The 13,631-nt window shown below is 25.7% G+C and overlaps 1 protein-coding gene across 13 annotated transcripts in view; it reads left to right on the top strand.

Annotated features, from left to right (window-relative positions):
• The window catches only part of LOC145180262 (Fanconi anemia group I protein-like), a 36,377-nt gene that overhangs the window by 8,813 nt on the left and 13,933 nt on the right, over nt 1–13,631 (top strand). For 9 of the 13 annotated variants that reach the window (XR_016450515.1, XR_016450513.1, XR_016450514.1 and 6 more), the window contains exons 8-33: nt 2,745–2,786; nt 3,115–3,168; nt 3,679–3,748; nt 4,071–4,277; nt 4,377–4,466; nt 4,889–4,967; nt 5,287–5,344; nt 5,714–5,796; nt 7,066–7,151; nt 7,329–7,416; nt 7,709–7,767; nt 7,861–7,932; nt 8,137–8,207; nt 8,497–8,557; nt 9,151–9,289; nt 9,604–9,659; nt 9,861–9,929; nt 10,077–10,178; nt 10,309–10,384; nt 10,786–10,877; nt 11,073–11,153; nt 11,936–11,976; nt 12,406–12,488; nt 12,969–13,059; nt 13,280–13,379; nt 13,604–13,631. The exon at nt 13,604–13,631 is cut by the window's right edge and continues 52 nt beyond it. Coding sequence is in view for 7 of the 13 variants with exons in the window: in XM_090081084.1 (XP_089937210.1) it covers nt 2,745–2,786; nt 3,115–3,168; nt 3,679–3,748; nt 4,071–4,277; nt 4,377–4,466; nt 4,889–4,967; nt 5,287–5,344; nt 5,714–5,796; nt 7,066–7,151; nt 7,329–7,416; nt 7,709–7,767; nt 7,861–7,932; nt 8,137–8,207; nt 8,497–8,557; nt 9,151–9,289; nt 9,604–9,659; nt 9,861–9,929; nt 10,077–10,178; nt 10,309–10,384; nt 10,786–10,877; nt 11,073–11,153; nt 11,936–11,976; nt 12,406–12,488; nt 12,969–13,059; nt 13,280–13,379; nt 13,604–13,631 (2,078 nt within the window). In the remaining 6 variants the exon portion in view is untranslated. Of the gene's footprint in view, nt 1–2,744; nt 2,787–3,114; nt 3,169–3,678; nt 3,749–4,070; nt 4,278–4,376; nt 4,467–4,888; nt 4,968–5,286; nt 5,345–5,713; nt 5,797–7,065; nt 7,152–7,328; nt 7,417–7,708; nt 7,768–7,860; nt 7,933–8,136; nt 8,208–8,496; nt 8,558–9,150; nt 9,290–9,603; nt 9,660–9,860; nt 9,930–10,076; nt 10,179–10,308; nt 10,385–10,785; nt 10,878–11,072; nt 11,154–11,935; nt 11,977–12,405; nt 12,489–12,968; nt 13,060–13,131; nt 13,380–13,603 lie in introns of all 13 variants that reach the window. The other 4 variants (XR_016450518.1, XM_090081090.1, XM_090081083.1 and 1 more) reach the window with 3 other exon arrangements.

Here is a 13,631-nt window from a genome sequence, read left to right on the forward strand (position 1 = left end):
TTTTTGTTTTTAATTTTTTGCAGGGTTGATAAAAATCATGATTTTTTAAAAAAAAAAAATCAAAAAAATCAATTTTTTTGATTTAAAACAGATTTTTTGATTTAAATCAGATTTTTTTAATTTAAATTACATTTTGGAGAAATAAACTTTTAATCACATAAATTTTAAAAATATAATGAAATTATATTTAAATTAATTTAAAAAATTGAAAAGTCTTTTTTTTAATGTTGATTATTTACAAATTTTCAAAGATTCAATGAATTAAATTCATTGATTCTAATGCTTTTTGATTAAATAGTTTGAATAGGAAAACCAATTTGCCTGCTTTCTCAATTCCTAGTCTATTTCTAATGTTTGAATGCACAAGACCAAATGATGAAAATATTCTTTCAATTCCTACAGATGAAGCAACAGCAGTAAGTAATTGTTCAATAACTATCAGTAATTCCTGATTCACACGATCTTTATGAGATTTCCACCAATCACATGGCTTAATAGTTTGAACAATGTTATCATGGAACATAAACTTTTGAAATGGTGCTGCTTCTGCTTTAAAGTTAACCAAAAGTGGAATAAAATTTGGATTCTTTGAAGCTGCAAAGTCCATTCCAATTTCTATTTCTTTATCAGTTTTTTCTTTACCTCTGTATTTAGGATTAACAATATTAGCCAAAAAATGAGCTGGCGTTATTGCCTGTTGTATTCTTTTGGATAAATTCTTCTTAGCATCTGGGCTAAGCTTAGGACTTAATTCCCTCCGAAGATTTTTCTATATCACTACACTGTCACCAATAGTACTACTGTCCTGCTGCATCAGGTCTAATGCAACACCAATTGGTTTAAGCATTTGTAACAGTTCTTCTGCATTTTGCTTCACACCAAGGTTATTTACAATATTTGTAATATTCTTATCAATTTTTGTTCTGTTTTCTTCACAAATTGTTAACAGAATTGGCCAGTGTTTTAGATAGGATTCAAGACAATTAGCCAATGTGTTCCATCTGACATCTTGGGGCATTATAAGTTGTAGCCCCTCTTTTGCTTTGTATGTAGCAGCAGCAAAATGGTTGTTTCTAAAATATTTAATAACTTGAACAATCTGCTCCTTGATGTTTGGAGTTGCCAAGTCTTGGGCCAATAGATTGAGAATATGAGCAGAACATCTGTATGTAATAACATTAACATGCTTTGTTATCAGTTACTACACTGCGAACTTTACAACCAAATTTTTTTTCGCATTAGTTGATAGATTTAACAGCAACATCAACCAAATAGTCAGAAATATGTGAATGACCAGAGGTATCAGTTGTGTCTGCAAGATAGATATCTGAATTCATTGTTGTTACTGTTGCACAAACTATTGGTTCATTATGAACATTGCTCCACCCATCAATACTCATAGTTACAGACTGATCATGTAGTAAACCTAAACAGCTAGTTAAACTGTTTTTGTGAACAGTATCTAGTAGTTTTCCACCAATATCAATTCTATTAGGAGGATTATATCTTGGGCGTAAAAAATGGATCATCTTGATAAACTCTGGATGGTCAACCATTCTGAAAGGTGAGTTAGTAGCATAAATCATTCTTGCTATCTGCTCATCAATAGCTTCTTTTTTAGATTTAGTGGTTTTAATAAGGTATGAATCCAATTTAGTTGTCACTGTCTTGCTACTGCTTGGTCTTGTCACTGCCTTTTTATTTGAACACAAAAAACTTGTTTTATCTACAGCAGAATGACTAGATTCAGTTTTCTTAAAAGACCATTGACTAGTTTGTGGTTCTTCAGTTGTCTGGTTGATATTTACTAAGGTGTCTTGACAAATAATGTTTTCGTCATCTTGAACATTTTTCAGAAAATTACATTTACCAACACTTTTGTGGCTTCTCATTTGAGCAACAAAACCTTGCATTTGAACACCGCAGCTTTTGCATTTAGCTTTATTACCCTTTTTCCCAAACTTTGCAGGTATTTCTTCAAACCATGTCCAAACTGCATCTCTTTTTCTACCGGCACCAGACATTTTTATATCTAGTTATGTTATTTTTATTTTCAATTAAAAAATAGCAAGCAATTATAAATGAATACTGTAATTTAAAAAAATTTGAATATACTCTTATATAAAAGGAATATATTTATATTTATTATATAAATAGTAACAAAAACAGAAATTAATGTAATTAGTCAATAAGTTAAAACAAGAAAAAAAAAATTTACCCATATGAATAAAAATCTTACAATAAATTTAAAAATTTAATGATTTGTATGACTACCATATATTTTATAATGCATTATCTGACTATTATAACTAATATTAGTTTATGCAGTAGTTATAATTAGCTTGTGTAATTTACTTTAATTTGATTAATCAATAAATAATAATTAAAAATAATTAAAATCAAAAAACTCAATTTAAATTGTGATTTTTATTCATCTGATTTAAATCATGATTTAAATTGATTTAAATCAATCGATTTAAATCAAAACAACCCTGATTTTTTGTATATTTTCATCATCAACATCATTTCCCTTGTTTAAAATTTTTTCATGTTACAGCCTTTTATATGTTATAATATATGTCTTTCAATGTTTCCATTTCAAAAATATTTGTACTGAAGTAATAAAAGTTTAAAATACAGATGTACTAGCATCTGTTTAATTTAGCTTGGTTCAGTTAATATAAAACAAGAATGAAAGCTTCTATAAATGAATTTAATACTATTTGTTTTTGTTTTTTTTATAGATGGAAACCAGAAGCTTCAATATCTATTGTTAAGATTTTAAGGTAATTTTCCCTCAAAATGAAAGAGGTTCATTTTTTTTTTACCTTTTGTAAAACGTCTTAACAAAAAAAGTTTTTCCAACATTTGAAATTTTTGTGTTTATAGACATTTTAAAATCTAGAGTCTATAAATCTTTTAAAATCTTATAGTCTATAAGCGTTTAAAAATCTTAAAGTCTATATGTTTTAAAATTTTAGAATCTATATTTAAAAATTTTTGTGTCTATAAATTGTCTAATGAATTTTTTAAAAGCGAAAATTAACAAAAAAGATATGTTTGTTAACAAAGCTGCTATGATGCTTTTTATTATTATTGTTTTTTTTTTTTTAGAGATTTACCATTGAAGGAAGAGCATATCCAAGACATGGTTCAAAAAATAATTCAGTACGCTTTTGTTTAAAATTTTGATTTAAAGTTCCAAATTTATCTGCAATGACAGTTATCTCTGTCATCACAAATCTCATAAAATATTCTTTAAACTCTGTTATATAAATATACTTTAAACTGTAAATTTCACCTAATTTTTAATAGGAAAGAAAAATAAAGTATTTTGATATTTAGTTGACTTCTTAATTGATATTTATTTGTTGGTGCCAACTATTCATAATGTATTATGAAAACTAAAATAAAAATTGATATTGTGATATATTTTTCCACTTTGTTCCCCAGTTTAAAAAAAAAAAAAAAAGAAAAAAAATGAAGCTTCTTTTTTAAAAAATATTTATAAAATTTCATGCTCAAAATCTAATAGAATTTTTCAGTTGATTTTACAAAAATCTTTTTTCTTTTTTGAAATGTTTCTTTGGTTTTATACTAATTGTTATCAAATTATACAATGTTATACTATTTATACTGTTATACTATGCAATCCTTTATTATACTGTATTATTGTAGGACATTTCCTGATGTGCCATTAGATATTATTCCTCTACTCATATATCAATCATTTATATTCACAATAAAGGTATAAATATAATAATTAAATTTAATTAATCAAAAATTAGGTTTGCAAAAGGTAGAGTAAGACTGAGTAAAAGCCTATCACTCGTTAAATAATTTCATTCATGCCAAACTCAGCTGGTTGGTGTGGATGAAATGTTTTTTTGAGAGCAGTATTCAAAAAAATTTTATCCACTGAAAAAACAATTTGACTTTTTCTTTCTTTTAATGTGTTTTTTTTTTTTTTAATTATGTGTAATAATGAATAAATATATCAAATTCAACCAATTTTTAAGGTTTAGACATTAACAGTTCTGTTTTTAATAGAATAATTCTTCTTTTATCAGGGTTCCAAACAAGATCTGTTTAGGGGAATCCTTGATTTCTTTCATTCGATTTCATCTACAGCTATTGATGAAGATTTAAACCCTTTTCTTCGTGACAATGGTGACATTCACAAATTGAGAGAAGTTGAGAAAAATACACTAGAACAAATTTTGATTGCAGCAAATCATGACCAGTCTATTGGAAAAGAGTTTCTTAAATTAATGAAGGTTTGAAAAGTTTTTTTCTAAATTCAAAGGATTTTGTTGACATAAGTTTATACAGTTTACATCAGTACAGTTTTAAAAAATGTTTATAAATACTTATAGAATGAAGAAGTACTTCTTGAAAAAATATTGTCACCATTCTCTTTTGGGGTTTGTTTGACTTTAACTAGTATTCATCGGCTGGAAGAGCAGGTATGTTATTTCTAGTGTTATTGTTATTTTTCAAATTTTAGTCAATTTAGTCGTTCTAGTTTTTTCATGTCAGAATTTATTCTGTAATATATATAAGGTAAGTATGGGTATTAAGGCCCGGCGAAAATAAGGCCCACTAATCCAAAGTTAGGGAAAAAATAAATTGTGAAACTTTTTTTCGACATTAAAATATTAGAGTTATCTGGTTTTATCACTGGCAGCAAAAAAAAATCAGCATTTCTTTACCGCGCATTCGACAAAGGTGGGCCTTAATACCCATACTTACCTTATTTAGGAAGATTTCTAAATGTAATAATATTTAGGAATCTTCTAAAGTTTTAAAACTAATTATGTTTCCTATATATTTAATATTTATAAAAATAAAATAAGTTCTAATAGAAATCAAAGATTTTTCTTTTTAGATATTTGATTTAGTTAAATCATTAGTAATGAAAGTATTCAAAGAAGATGAAAGAAGGAAAAAATCAAAATGGGTCAGAGGTGTCTTTGATATTAAAGCTATTAGTTTTTGAAAGCGTTTTTGTGTTAAGATTTATTTTAGTATGAAATGTAGCAAGTGTAGGTTTTATTTTCTTTTAATCTTTTTGAATATAAAAAAAAAGTCTTTAACAGAAAAAATTTAAGTATTTTGTCTTGATTTGTTTGCTGCAGATGGAGAATCTCAAAGATATCTATGCAGCATCAAAACAACTTCATATGTTAAAAGTGTAACAACTTCATATGTTAAAGAAAATAATTTGAAAATATGTAAAATAAAGTGTTAGAAATTGTACACTTTTTTTTAAAAAATCAAACTTAGATTTGTTTCCATCAACAATTGATGTGGAGAAGTCTTTAATAAAAGTTGCCACATATTGGTAAGATTTTATGTTTGTATACATAACTTGTAAGGCATGAGAATAATCAAACTAATAACAAATACAAATCCCTTATGTTCCTTACAATTCAACAATGAACTATAAGGAACAAAAGTGTTTTTTATTTGTCATTAGTTTGATTATTCTCATTTTAATATTACCGAGTACCTATTAACTATTATTGTTCCAAAAATTAAATTAATTGAAATAGGACTAAACAAGGATTTTAAATTTTATTTTGATTACAAAGTTATTTTTAAAAAGTTTTTTATAATGGAAACAAGTTAATTAAAAAAGCTTTTTTTAATATAATTTTTGGAAATGATTAAAGTAATTAAAAGATTTTGGAGTTAAATTTTTTTCTCACAGTAAAACCTATTGGCAAGACACTGCTTCAAGATTGGTTGATCTTAGTCTTATTCTCATTGACAATTATACACCAAAAGTAGGAGGTATTTCTCAATCATGAATTTTATGAAAACTAAAAGTAGTTAGTTCTCTTAATTAAAAAAATTTTTTTCTTTTAGCCAAAGAAGGTTCTCAGTCATTTATTTATTTTGATATCAATAGCAGTTGTTGTTCTTTATGGTGTAGTATCAAATACCATTCTGTTATTACTTTCTTTTTTTTAAATAATTTTAGAGGGGTAGTCCTCAAATACAGCTTCTGAAGATCTTAATTGTAAAATGGGCCTTGGAAAAATAGTGCAATAGCCAGATTGACTGAATAACTTTTAGTGCTTGTGCTGTATGTGTACTGCACTCTAAATGATATTTTCTCTTTATGTAAATAGTTTTTTTTTACTGATAGCCTGATTAGTACAATAAGTTTCTATTTGTCACTTCATATTTACAGGGATCAGTGTTGATTTGTTTTTTTTATACCTTTTTTCAGTCTACCTTGATCTTATCCTAATCTTTTTGCAACTATAGTAATATTTCTTACAAATAAGTCTGTCTCATTTTGCCCTAGGCTACCTAATCCTACATTTTTTGATGAAATACTGCAAAAGAGATTTTATGTTTTGTATCATAAAAGTACAAAAAGAACCTTAGTATCTTTTTTTTGTTTTCTGTTTCATGTATTTAAGAATTATAAAAGAACGTTTCCTTTTAAGGGTGTGTAAAATGTTGGGCTAAATTGTCCATAAAAAAAGCACAAAAAAAGTCTAAAAACAATGCAAATTTTTAATACTACTTTTAATACTATTTTTAATACTATATGGTTTAAAGTAAAATTCTAATTTCAATTCCCAACTTAAATTGTATTTTTTATGTTGGGAAAAACTTAAATTTCCACTGGTCTTGACTACATCTGAATAATTACAAGAGTATTTCAAATGAATAACTAAATTACATTAAAAAGATGAATTGAATTTTTTTCTTAAAATTTTAGTATTAAGTTTATTTTGTATTTATTCTCAAAAACACAAATTCATTTTAATCGATTCAACCAAGCATAGCTATTAACTTTATTTTGTTGATTGATAAATGTGACTCTAATGAAAATGTTATTTCACAACAGATGACTCTGAAAGAAACTTGTGTAAACTTCAACAAATCATTTCTATAATATTAAAATTGTTTAATATTGAGTTTTCTGTGGTAGTTATTTAATTTCAGTTGTAGTTGTTTAAATTCAGTGGTAGTTTTAAACTGTAAGTTTTTTAAAATGCTTTTGTTAAGTAAATTAGAAAAACAAAAGAATTTTTTTGTTTATAGAGCATTTTTCAATACATTCTAATCCTTCAACTCCATCACAAAGATCTTGTTTACTTGGTGTCAGTTTATTGCAAATTGTTTTCAAGGTTTGTGAGTTAAAAAGCTTCAACAAAAGTGTTGTGCAAAAATTTAATGACAGAAATAAAGTTAAAGATTGGTTTAGATGTGTCATTTTCTCACAAAACACTCTTATAACTAGAATTTAACTTTTTTGAAGAATTCTTTACTTGACTTTTTGGTTGCTAAACCTTTTTTCTGTACAGGACATAGAATCAACGAGAGAAAGCATTATTGAAGGTCTTCTAAATGTAGTTGTATTAAAGGTTCATCACGATATCAAGCACTATCTTGGTGAGAATCTACAGTTAGTTCATTAAAAATACAAATAAAGATACAGAAAGTAGTTAAATTATGGAAGTTAAAGTATGAAAAATCATTTGGCAAATAATGACTTATTTAATTCTAATGCAATGTTTTATTGACAAGCTGGTAAGTAAATGAAAATTTTAATGCAATGTTTTTATTGACAAGTTGGTAAGTAAATGAAAATTTTTATGAGGAAAATTTTCTTTGAGCTTGTATTATTTTTTTAAAAGAAAAGCAACATTTTTTTTCTTTATAAAGTTGAAATTTGAAATTTTAGATTTGCTAACATTTTTGGTGGCAAGTGTTCCACAGATTGTTCTAGACTGCATATCCAAAGTATTTATTTTTTATTTATTTTTTCTTTACACAAAGTGTTTAAAATTCAGTAAAAGTTTCTATGTTCTGCATTAACTAAATGGCATATTTTAGTTTAAAGATGTCTTTGACTATGTGTCCACATTAAGTGTGACAACTGCAGAAGGTCTTCTGAAAGCTGTTTTGGTATGTTTCCAATTACTTAAAATTGCTCCTTTTTTAAATTGCTTCTGGATTGATAAAATATATGGACACTGTATATCAAAAAATATTGATTGACTATCTGTGAAAAGAATAATCTGTGTAAAGTAAAAATACAACATAAAATTATTTTGATTTCCTACAAAATGGGTATATTTTTATTGTAATTGTTTTTATTATTTTTGCTAGCCATTGATGAAAGTCAGTCTTACAATAAAAGATTCATTAATATTGGTACTAAAGAAATCAATGTTTTCTAAGTGAGTACATGTTGTTTTTTTTTGCTTCGATCTTTCGTTTATGCTGATAATGTGGTATATAACTTCTTTTTTTTAAAGAACTATGGTTTATATTTTCATAATTCAAAAGTGTTATTGTTGTAGATTTTACTTACAATTTCACAAGTGTTTTTAAAAATTTTTAATAATAAGATAAGTTTTGTCCTAAGTTGTTTTTTGTCTCTATTTAAACCGGGTTGTAGATAACACCCTGGATTGCAAATGTGTGATTGTAGTCTATGATTGAATAAAAAAAATTTACTAAATTTAGAAACCCAGAGTCTAGAAAGATAGCAGTAACAGGGTTCTTGATGATTCTCAAGCACTTCAGAGTAAGTAAATCTGGTATTATTGAGTTCTAAAAATAATAGATTACAATTAGAGATACAGTATTTGCTCAATTTTAAAAAAATCTTTACAGAAAATTTTAATGATTATTTTCAAAAGTATTTTTTTTTTTACTTAAGTAGATTAAAAAAAAAAAAAAAAAAGTTGTTTTTACTTAAGTTTAAGTTAAAATGGTTATCTGTCAGTTCTACCAATTTGATCTTTTTAAATTGCTGAATTACAGAATGAGCAGATGATTCCAGTATGTTTATTAGTCTTGATATTTAAAGTAAAGTTCTTGTTTATATAACCTTGAGATATAGTATTATCAAATTAAGTTTCTTGCTAAATTTCAAACAATTTTGTGACTTTTGTTGGCTATATAATAATAAAGTGATGCACAAAATATTAATGACTATCAAAAACTCTTAATTAAGAAAATGAGTTTTTAATTTCTTTGTAAAATGTCTTAAAAAAAAAGGGTTTCTTTATTATGTTTATTATAAGCTTAAAAGTAAAACTAGAAGATTTTCTTGCTGTCTTTTTGACTTTTTAGTAAATCTGTAAAAAAAATAATAAAAAAAGATATCTTTTACAGATAGATTCTGAGGGGGTAGGCTTCTCTCTTCCCAGTCAAATTGCTTTCTCTCAGTCATACTCGTGTAGTCAAGTGGTAGTATCAACTCAGGGGCGATACAATGTTGCAGCTAATGAAGCCTTTTGTCTGGAAATACTGGGTAAGTTTACACTTTCATTTTCAGAAAAATTGAATATGAGTAAATTTATCTTTTGAAAAGTTTAAACAACTTAACATCTTGTTCTGGAAAAAATCTTAAGTTCCCTAAAGTTAACATTCAGAAGTTAAGTTCTAGATGGCAATAGTTGCTGTTTTGTAAGTAAAGTTTAAAAATTTGTTGGTTTAAAAAACATAACTTTTTTAGGTTTTTTTCTTATAATGCAAAATAGGAAAAAGATCCTTGATTGTCTTTATGAAATAATTGATATACTTGATTATCTGTATGAAATAATTTCTATGAATGTTAACATACAGGTTGTCTAAAGAAGGGTTTGACTCAGCATAGTTATGTTCGTCAGCAGCTGTATGAGGTATTTTTTAAAATTAACTTTTATGTAACAATTTTTAAATGAAAATTTTGTTGAGGTTTGAATGATCTTTCATCATAAGCTTCGCATAAATTTTTTTTCTTTTTCTGAAAACAGATTTTATTACTGATACAGTTGATATCAGTTCAATTATTTCAAGGTATTTTATGTTCTTACAAAAATGTTCGATTTTTTTCATTTCAGGGTATTTATGAAGTTAGTTGCAAGAATCCTCAGTTGAGCAATTCAATTCTAGACCTTTTATTCTCACAAGTAATTATAGTTATAGTAATAAATTTGTATTATTTTTATTTCATCTATTTTCTTTTTAAAATTTTTCTTCAAAATTCAAGGATTTGTAATTTTGATATCGATGTGTTAAATCTGTTCATAATATTTTTTTTTATTTTCTCATTTTAGTTTTTGAAGTACTTTGTAAGAGATCCAATTATACTGCCTCCCTTAGATTTAAATTTGTGTGTTGATGTTGAGGATGGAAGTGCATCCATTACAGAACCTTTAGTATATATTTCTAAATTTTTTTAGTTCATTATTAAAAAGTAAAAAAGTTATTTTTTTACACTGTTCTCATTGTATCATGATTGGTTCTTTTTCTCATTGTTTCATGATTTGTTCTTTTTACTATTTTTAGTCTTATTTGGTGAATGCTTTACAGTTATGTACTAGTAAATCAGCAAAGAGATTAGACCGAGAAAATGACGAAGATGGTATAACTTTTTTTTTTAATTTCTAAAGCATGGTCTTTTAAGCCTTTTTTATTTAGCAATATCTACCATATATTTACATTATTTAGCAATATCTACCATGTGTTTACATTATTTAGCAATATCTACCATGTGTTTTGCATTATTTTTTCCATAGTTTTTTTTAACTTTGCTAATTCTTTTAACAATTATGCCTCTCAAATATTTTTATTACTACACCTTTTTTTTACATTTCTTCTGCTCTCTTTTTAATGAAAATAAAAAGTAGCCTAGTAAAAATTATTTATGTTATGACCAAGATCAATCCTGAAGGTCTTGTATCCTTTTTTGTTTTTGTATACAAAAAAAAATTTTATTTTAAAATCTTTTCTCTCAGATTCAGAAATTTTATTCTTTACTTTTAGAGTCTCTATCCAATCTCTTAGATGATGTTGAGGACTGTTTGGCTTCTCTTACTAAAAGGGTTATTAAATCAGGTTTAGAAGACTATGAGCTTGTGAGTGAGCCTGAAATTTAATGTTAAATATTTGAAATGTTTAAAGTTATAAATACTTTGTAAAAAATGTAAATCTGTCAATACAAATATGTTTATGTAAGTATACTTATTTATCATCATTATTTTATAACAAAAATGATCAAAGATTTTTAAAATTTGGAATTTACAATATTTTTTTACCTGCTTTTTTTACAGGACAAAACTGCTGACTTCTCTACTTCTTTTGAAGGTTTGAAAAATCACATCAAAGCAAGAATATTGCTTGGAGTATATGAAGTTAGTTTTTAAGATGCATAAGAATCTTTCTTATTTTATATTTTTATTTCTGTAGATAATCATAATAAATGCTCTCTCTGTAGCAGGTAAATGTGGTATTTTAGTAGTGCTTTCTCTCTTTCAATTTCAGAACTATAACTAAAATTCTGCACAGCTGACATTACTGTATTAATATTTGATACATTTCTTCTGTTAAAAATTTACCAAATTTGGTAATAAAAAAGCCAGAGTTTGAATGTCACTTACAACAAAAATTAAATTAATTTTTTAAACAACTTAAAATCAGAGCATTTATAATGAAAATCTTTGTAATTTTTGGATTTAACAAAACTTTTTTTGTTTTAATTTAAAATGAAAGTAAAAATATTTTGTAGAGCTTCCAATTCATCCTTTTATACTTCAGTTTAAACCTAATCAAGTTAGAAATAATTTGAGAAAAAAAAAAAAAAAGTTTAGCTATTGTAAAGTGATTGTTTTGTTTTTAGTGATATTAAAAACAATTTAAACAGTAAATTTTTAATAGTTTACATAATATTGTTAAACAAATGCTAAACCTTTCAAGAGCAGGGGAGGAAAATTTTGGTTGATTGAAAAAATGAGCAGCTGGGGTGTCCTAGTTTGTTAAAGCAGATTTCAAAAATCTATTAAACAATTATGCCACTTCCACAAGTTACATTTTAAAAAATATTTCATCTCTAATACATTTTTCTATAGTGTTGTTATTCTTTTCTTCTCTTTTTTTATCCGAATTTTTTTTATTACTTTATGTATATTACTCAAAGGTACTGATAGAGTATAACTTCATGAAAGCTGCAAGTGTAAGGTAGAAAATGTTTTCCTGAAACTTTCTATCAATTTTAATTTGTAACTTTTAAATTGTGTCACTATTCATATCATCAATTTTTTGAAGCTTTCACATTGCAAATTGCATTTTGAAGTATTGTGAAGCATTTTGAAGCATAACATCATGTATTCTGCAGTCTTCTTTGTTTATGTAGTTTATGGCTTTATTAGTTTGCTAAACATGTATGTTTTGTGAATATATTAATTAGCAAATCTGTTATGAGTATATTTGTTTTGCGTATTATGTATATTAATACTATTATGTTTATACTTATCAGTTATGTCTCATCAGTATTATTATGTTTATTCAAACTAATTTGATGAAGTTTATGTGAAATACAAGTATTGTATTTGTTGACAAAAATAACTCTAAAAATATTTGGCAAATAAAAGTGATATTCTTTAATAGTACTGATTTATGTGATGTCATCATGGAGTTATTTGAGCAGCATAGGAAACTTTCTGAAGTTATCCAGGAAGCTAATACAACTGGTTAGTTGTCACTTACAATATAAACCTCATAAAAAAAGTACTGTAAAGTATTTAAACATTAAAAGATAGCTCAAAAGATGTTCTGTAATATTATATATGTAATTGGCTACACTTATTGTAAGGTGTATTGGGGCCCTGTTTTCTTATAAATATGATATATTGTTTATGCTTAAAGTATATATATATATATATATATATATATATATATATATATATATACATATATATATATATATATATATATATATATATATATATATATATATATATATATATATATATATATATATGTATGTATATATATATATTTTACTTAAAAGAATCTTTTTGTTTTTCTTTTACTTGTTTAAAAAGGGTTTTTAAAAGTATGTTCCAGATGTTTTCTGGAAAATGTTAATTTTTATTTTCATTAAAGTTTATTTCAAAATAGTTTACAATTAACTGACAGTATAATCTTTTTTTTATTTATCTTGAATTTAGCAAAAAAGAGTCGATCTGCATCAACAAAGCCAGCTCTTAGTTCTTTGTTTTCATTCAAATGTCTGAGCAGTTTATTCTACAGTATACTTTGGTGCTTTTTTTTTTGTTTTATTTTTTTAAACAACCTGATAGTGTATTAAAGCATTTTTCTTTGTGTTTTTAGTTTCCTATATAAAGCAAAAAAGCAACCTAGTTTTACTTCATTATTATCATGTTTTAACACAGGAAGTCTTGCATTTTTTTATATGGCTAGTTGTTAATGTTTTAGAAAGATTTTTAAAAATTTTTAAGGCAAATTTTTACATTTTTAGTGACAAAAACCCAGCACTTGAATCTGGTTTCATGTTATTGCGACAATCGATGCATATTTCTAAGCTGATTGCTGCTTCCATTCTCACAAAACTTCAACAGGTATGATTTTTCTGAGTCAGGTTCTTTCTCAGTGTATTGAATGTAACCAGTGTACAGTACATTGAACTAGTCTTATTTTAAGCTCAAAATAAGACTAGTTCAATGCACTGTACACTGGTTTTTTAGACACATTGGCAAAGCCTTACCATGTCATAGGTATTTTTTTACCATGTCATGGGTAATTTTTAAATTTCTTTGTGGAAGATTATTTTTATTATCTTCAGGTAAACGATTCCTCTAGATGTAATGGTG

The sequence above is a fragment of the Hydra viridissima genome, unplaced genomic scaffold (assembly GCF_058129835.1).
Source record: "Hydra viridissima isolate aposymbiotic clone 2 unplaced genomic scaffold, HvirCarnegie_v1 scaffold_3, whole genome shotgun sequence".
In the NCBI taxonomy this organism is placed as follows: domain Eukaryota; kingdom Metazoa; phylum Cnidaria; class Hydrozoa; order Anthoathecata; family Hydridae; genus Hydra; species Hydra viridissima.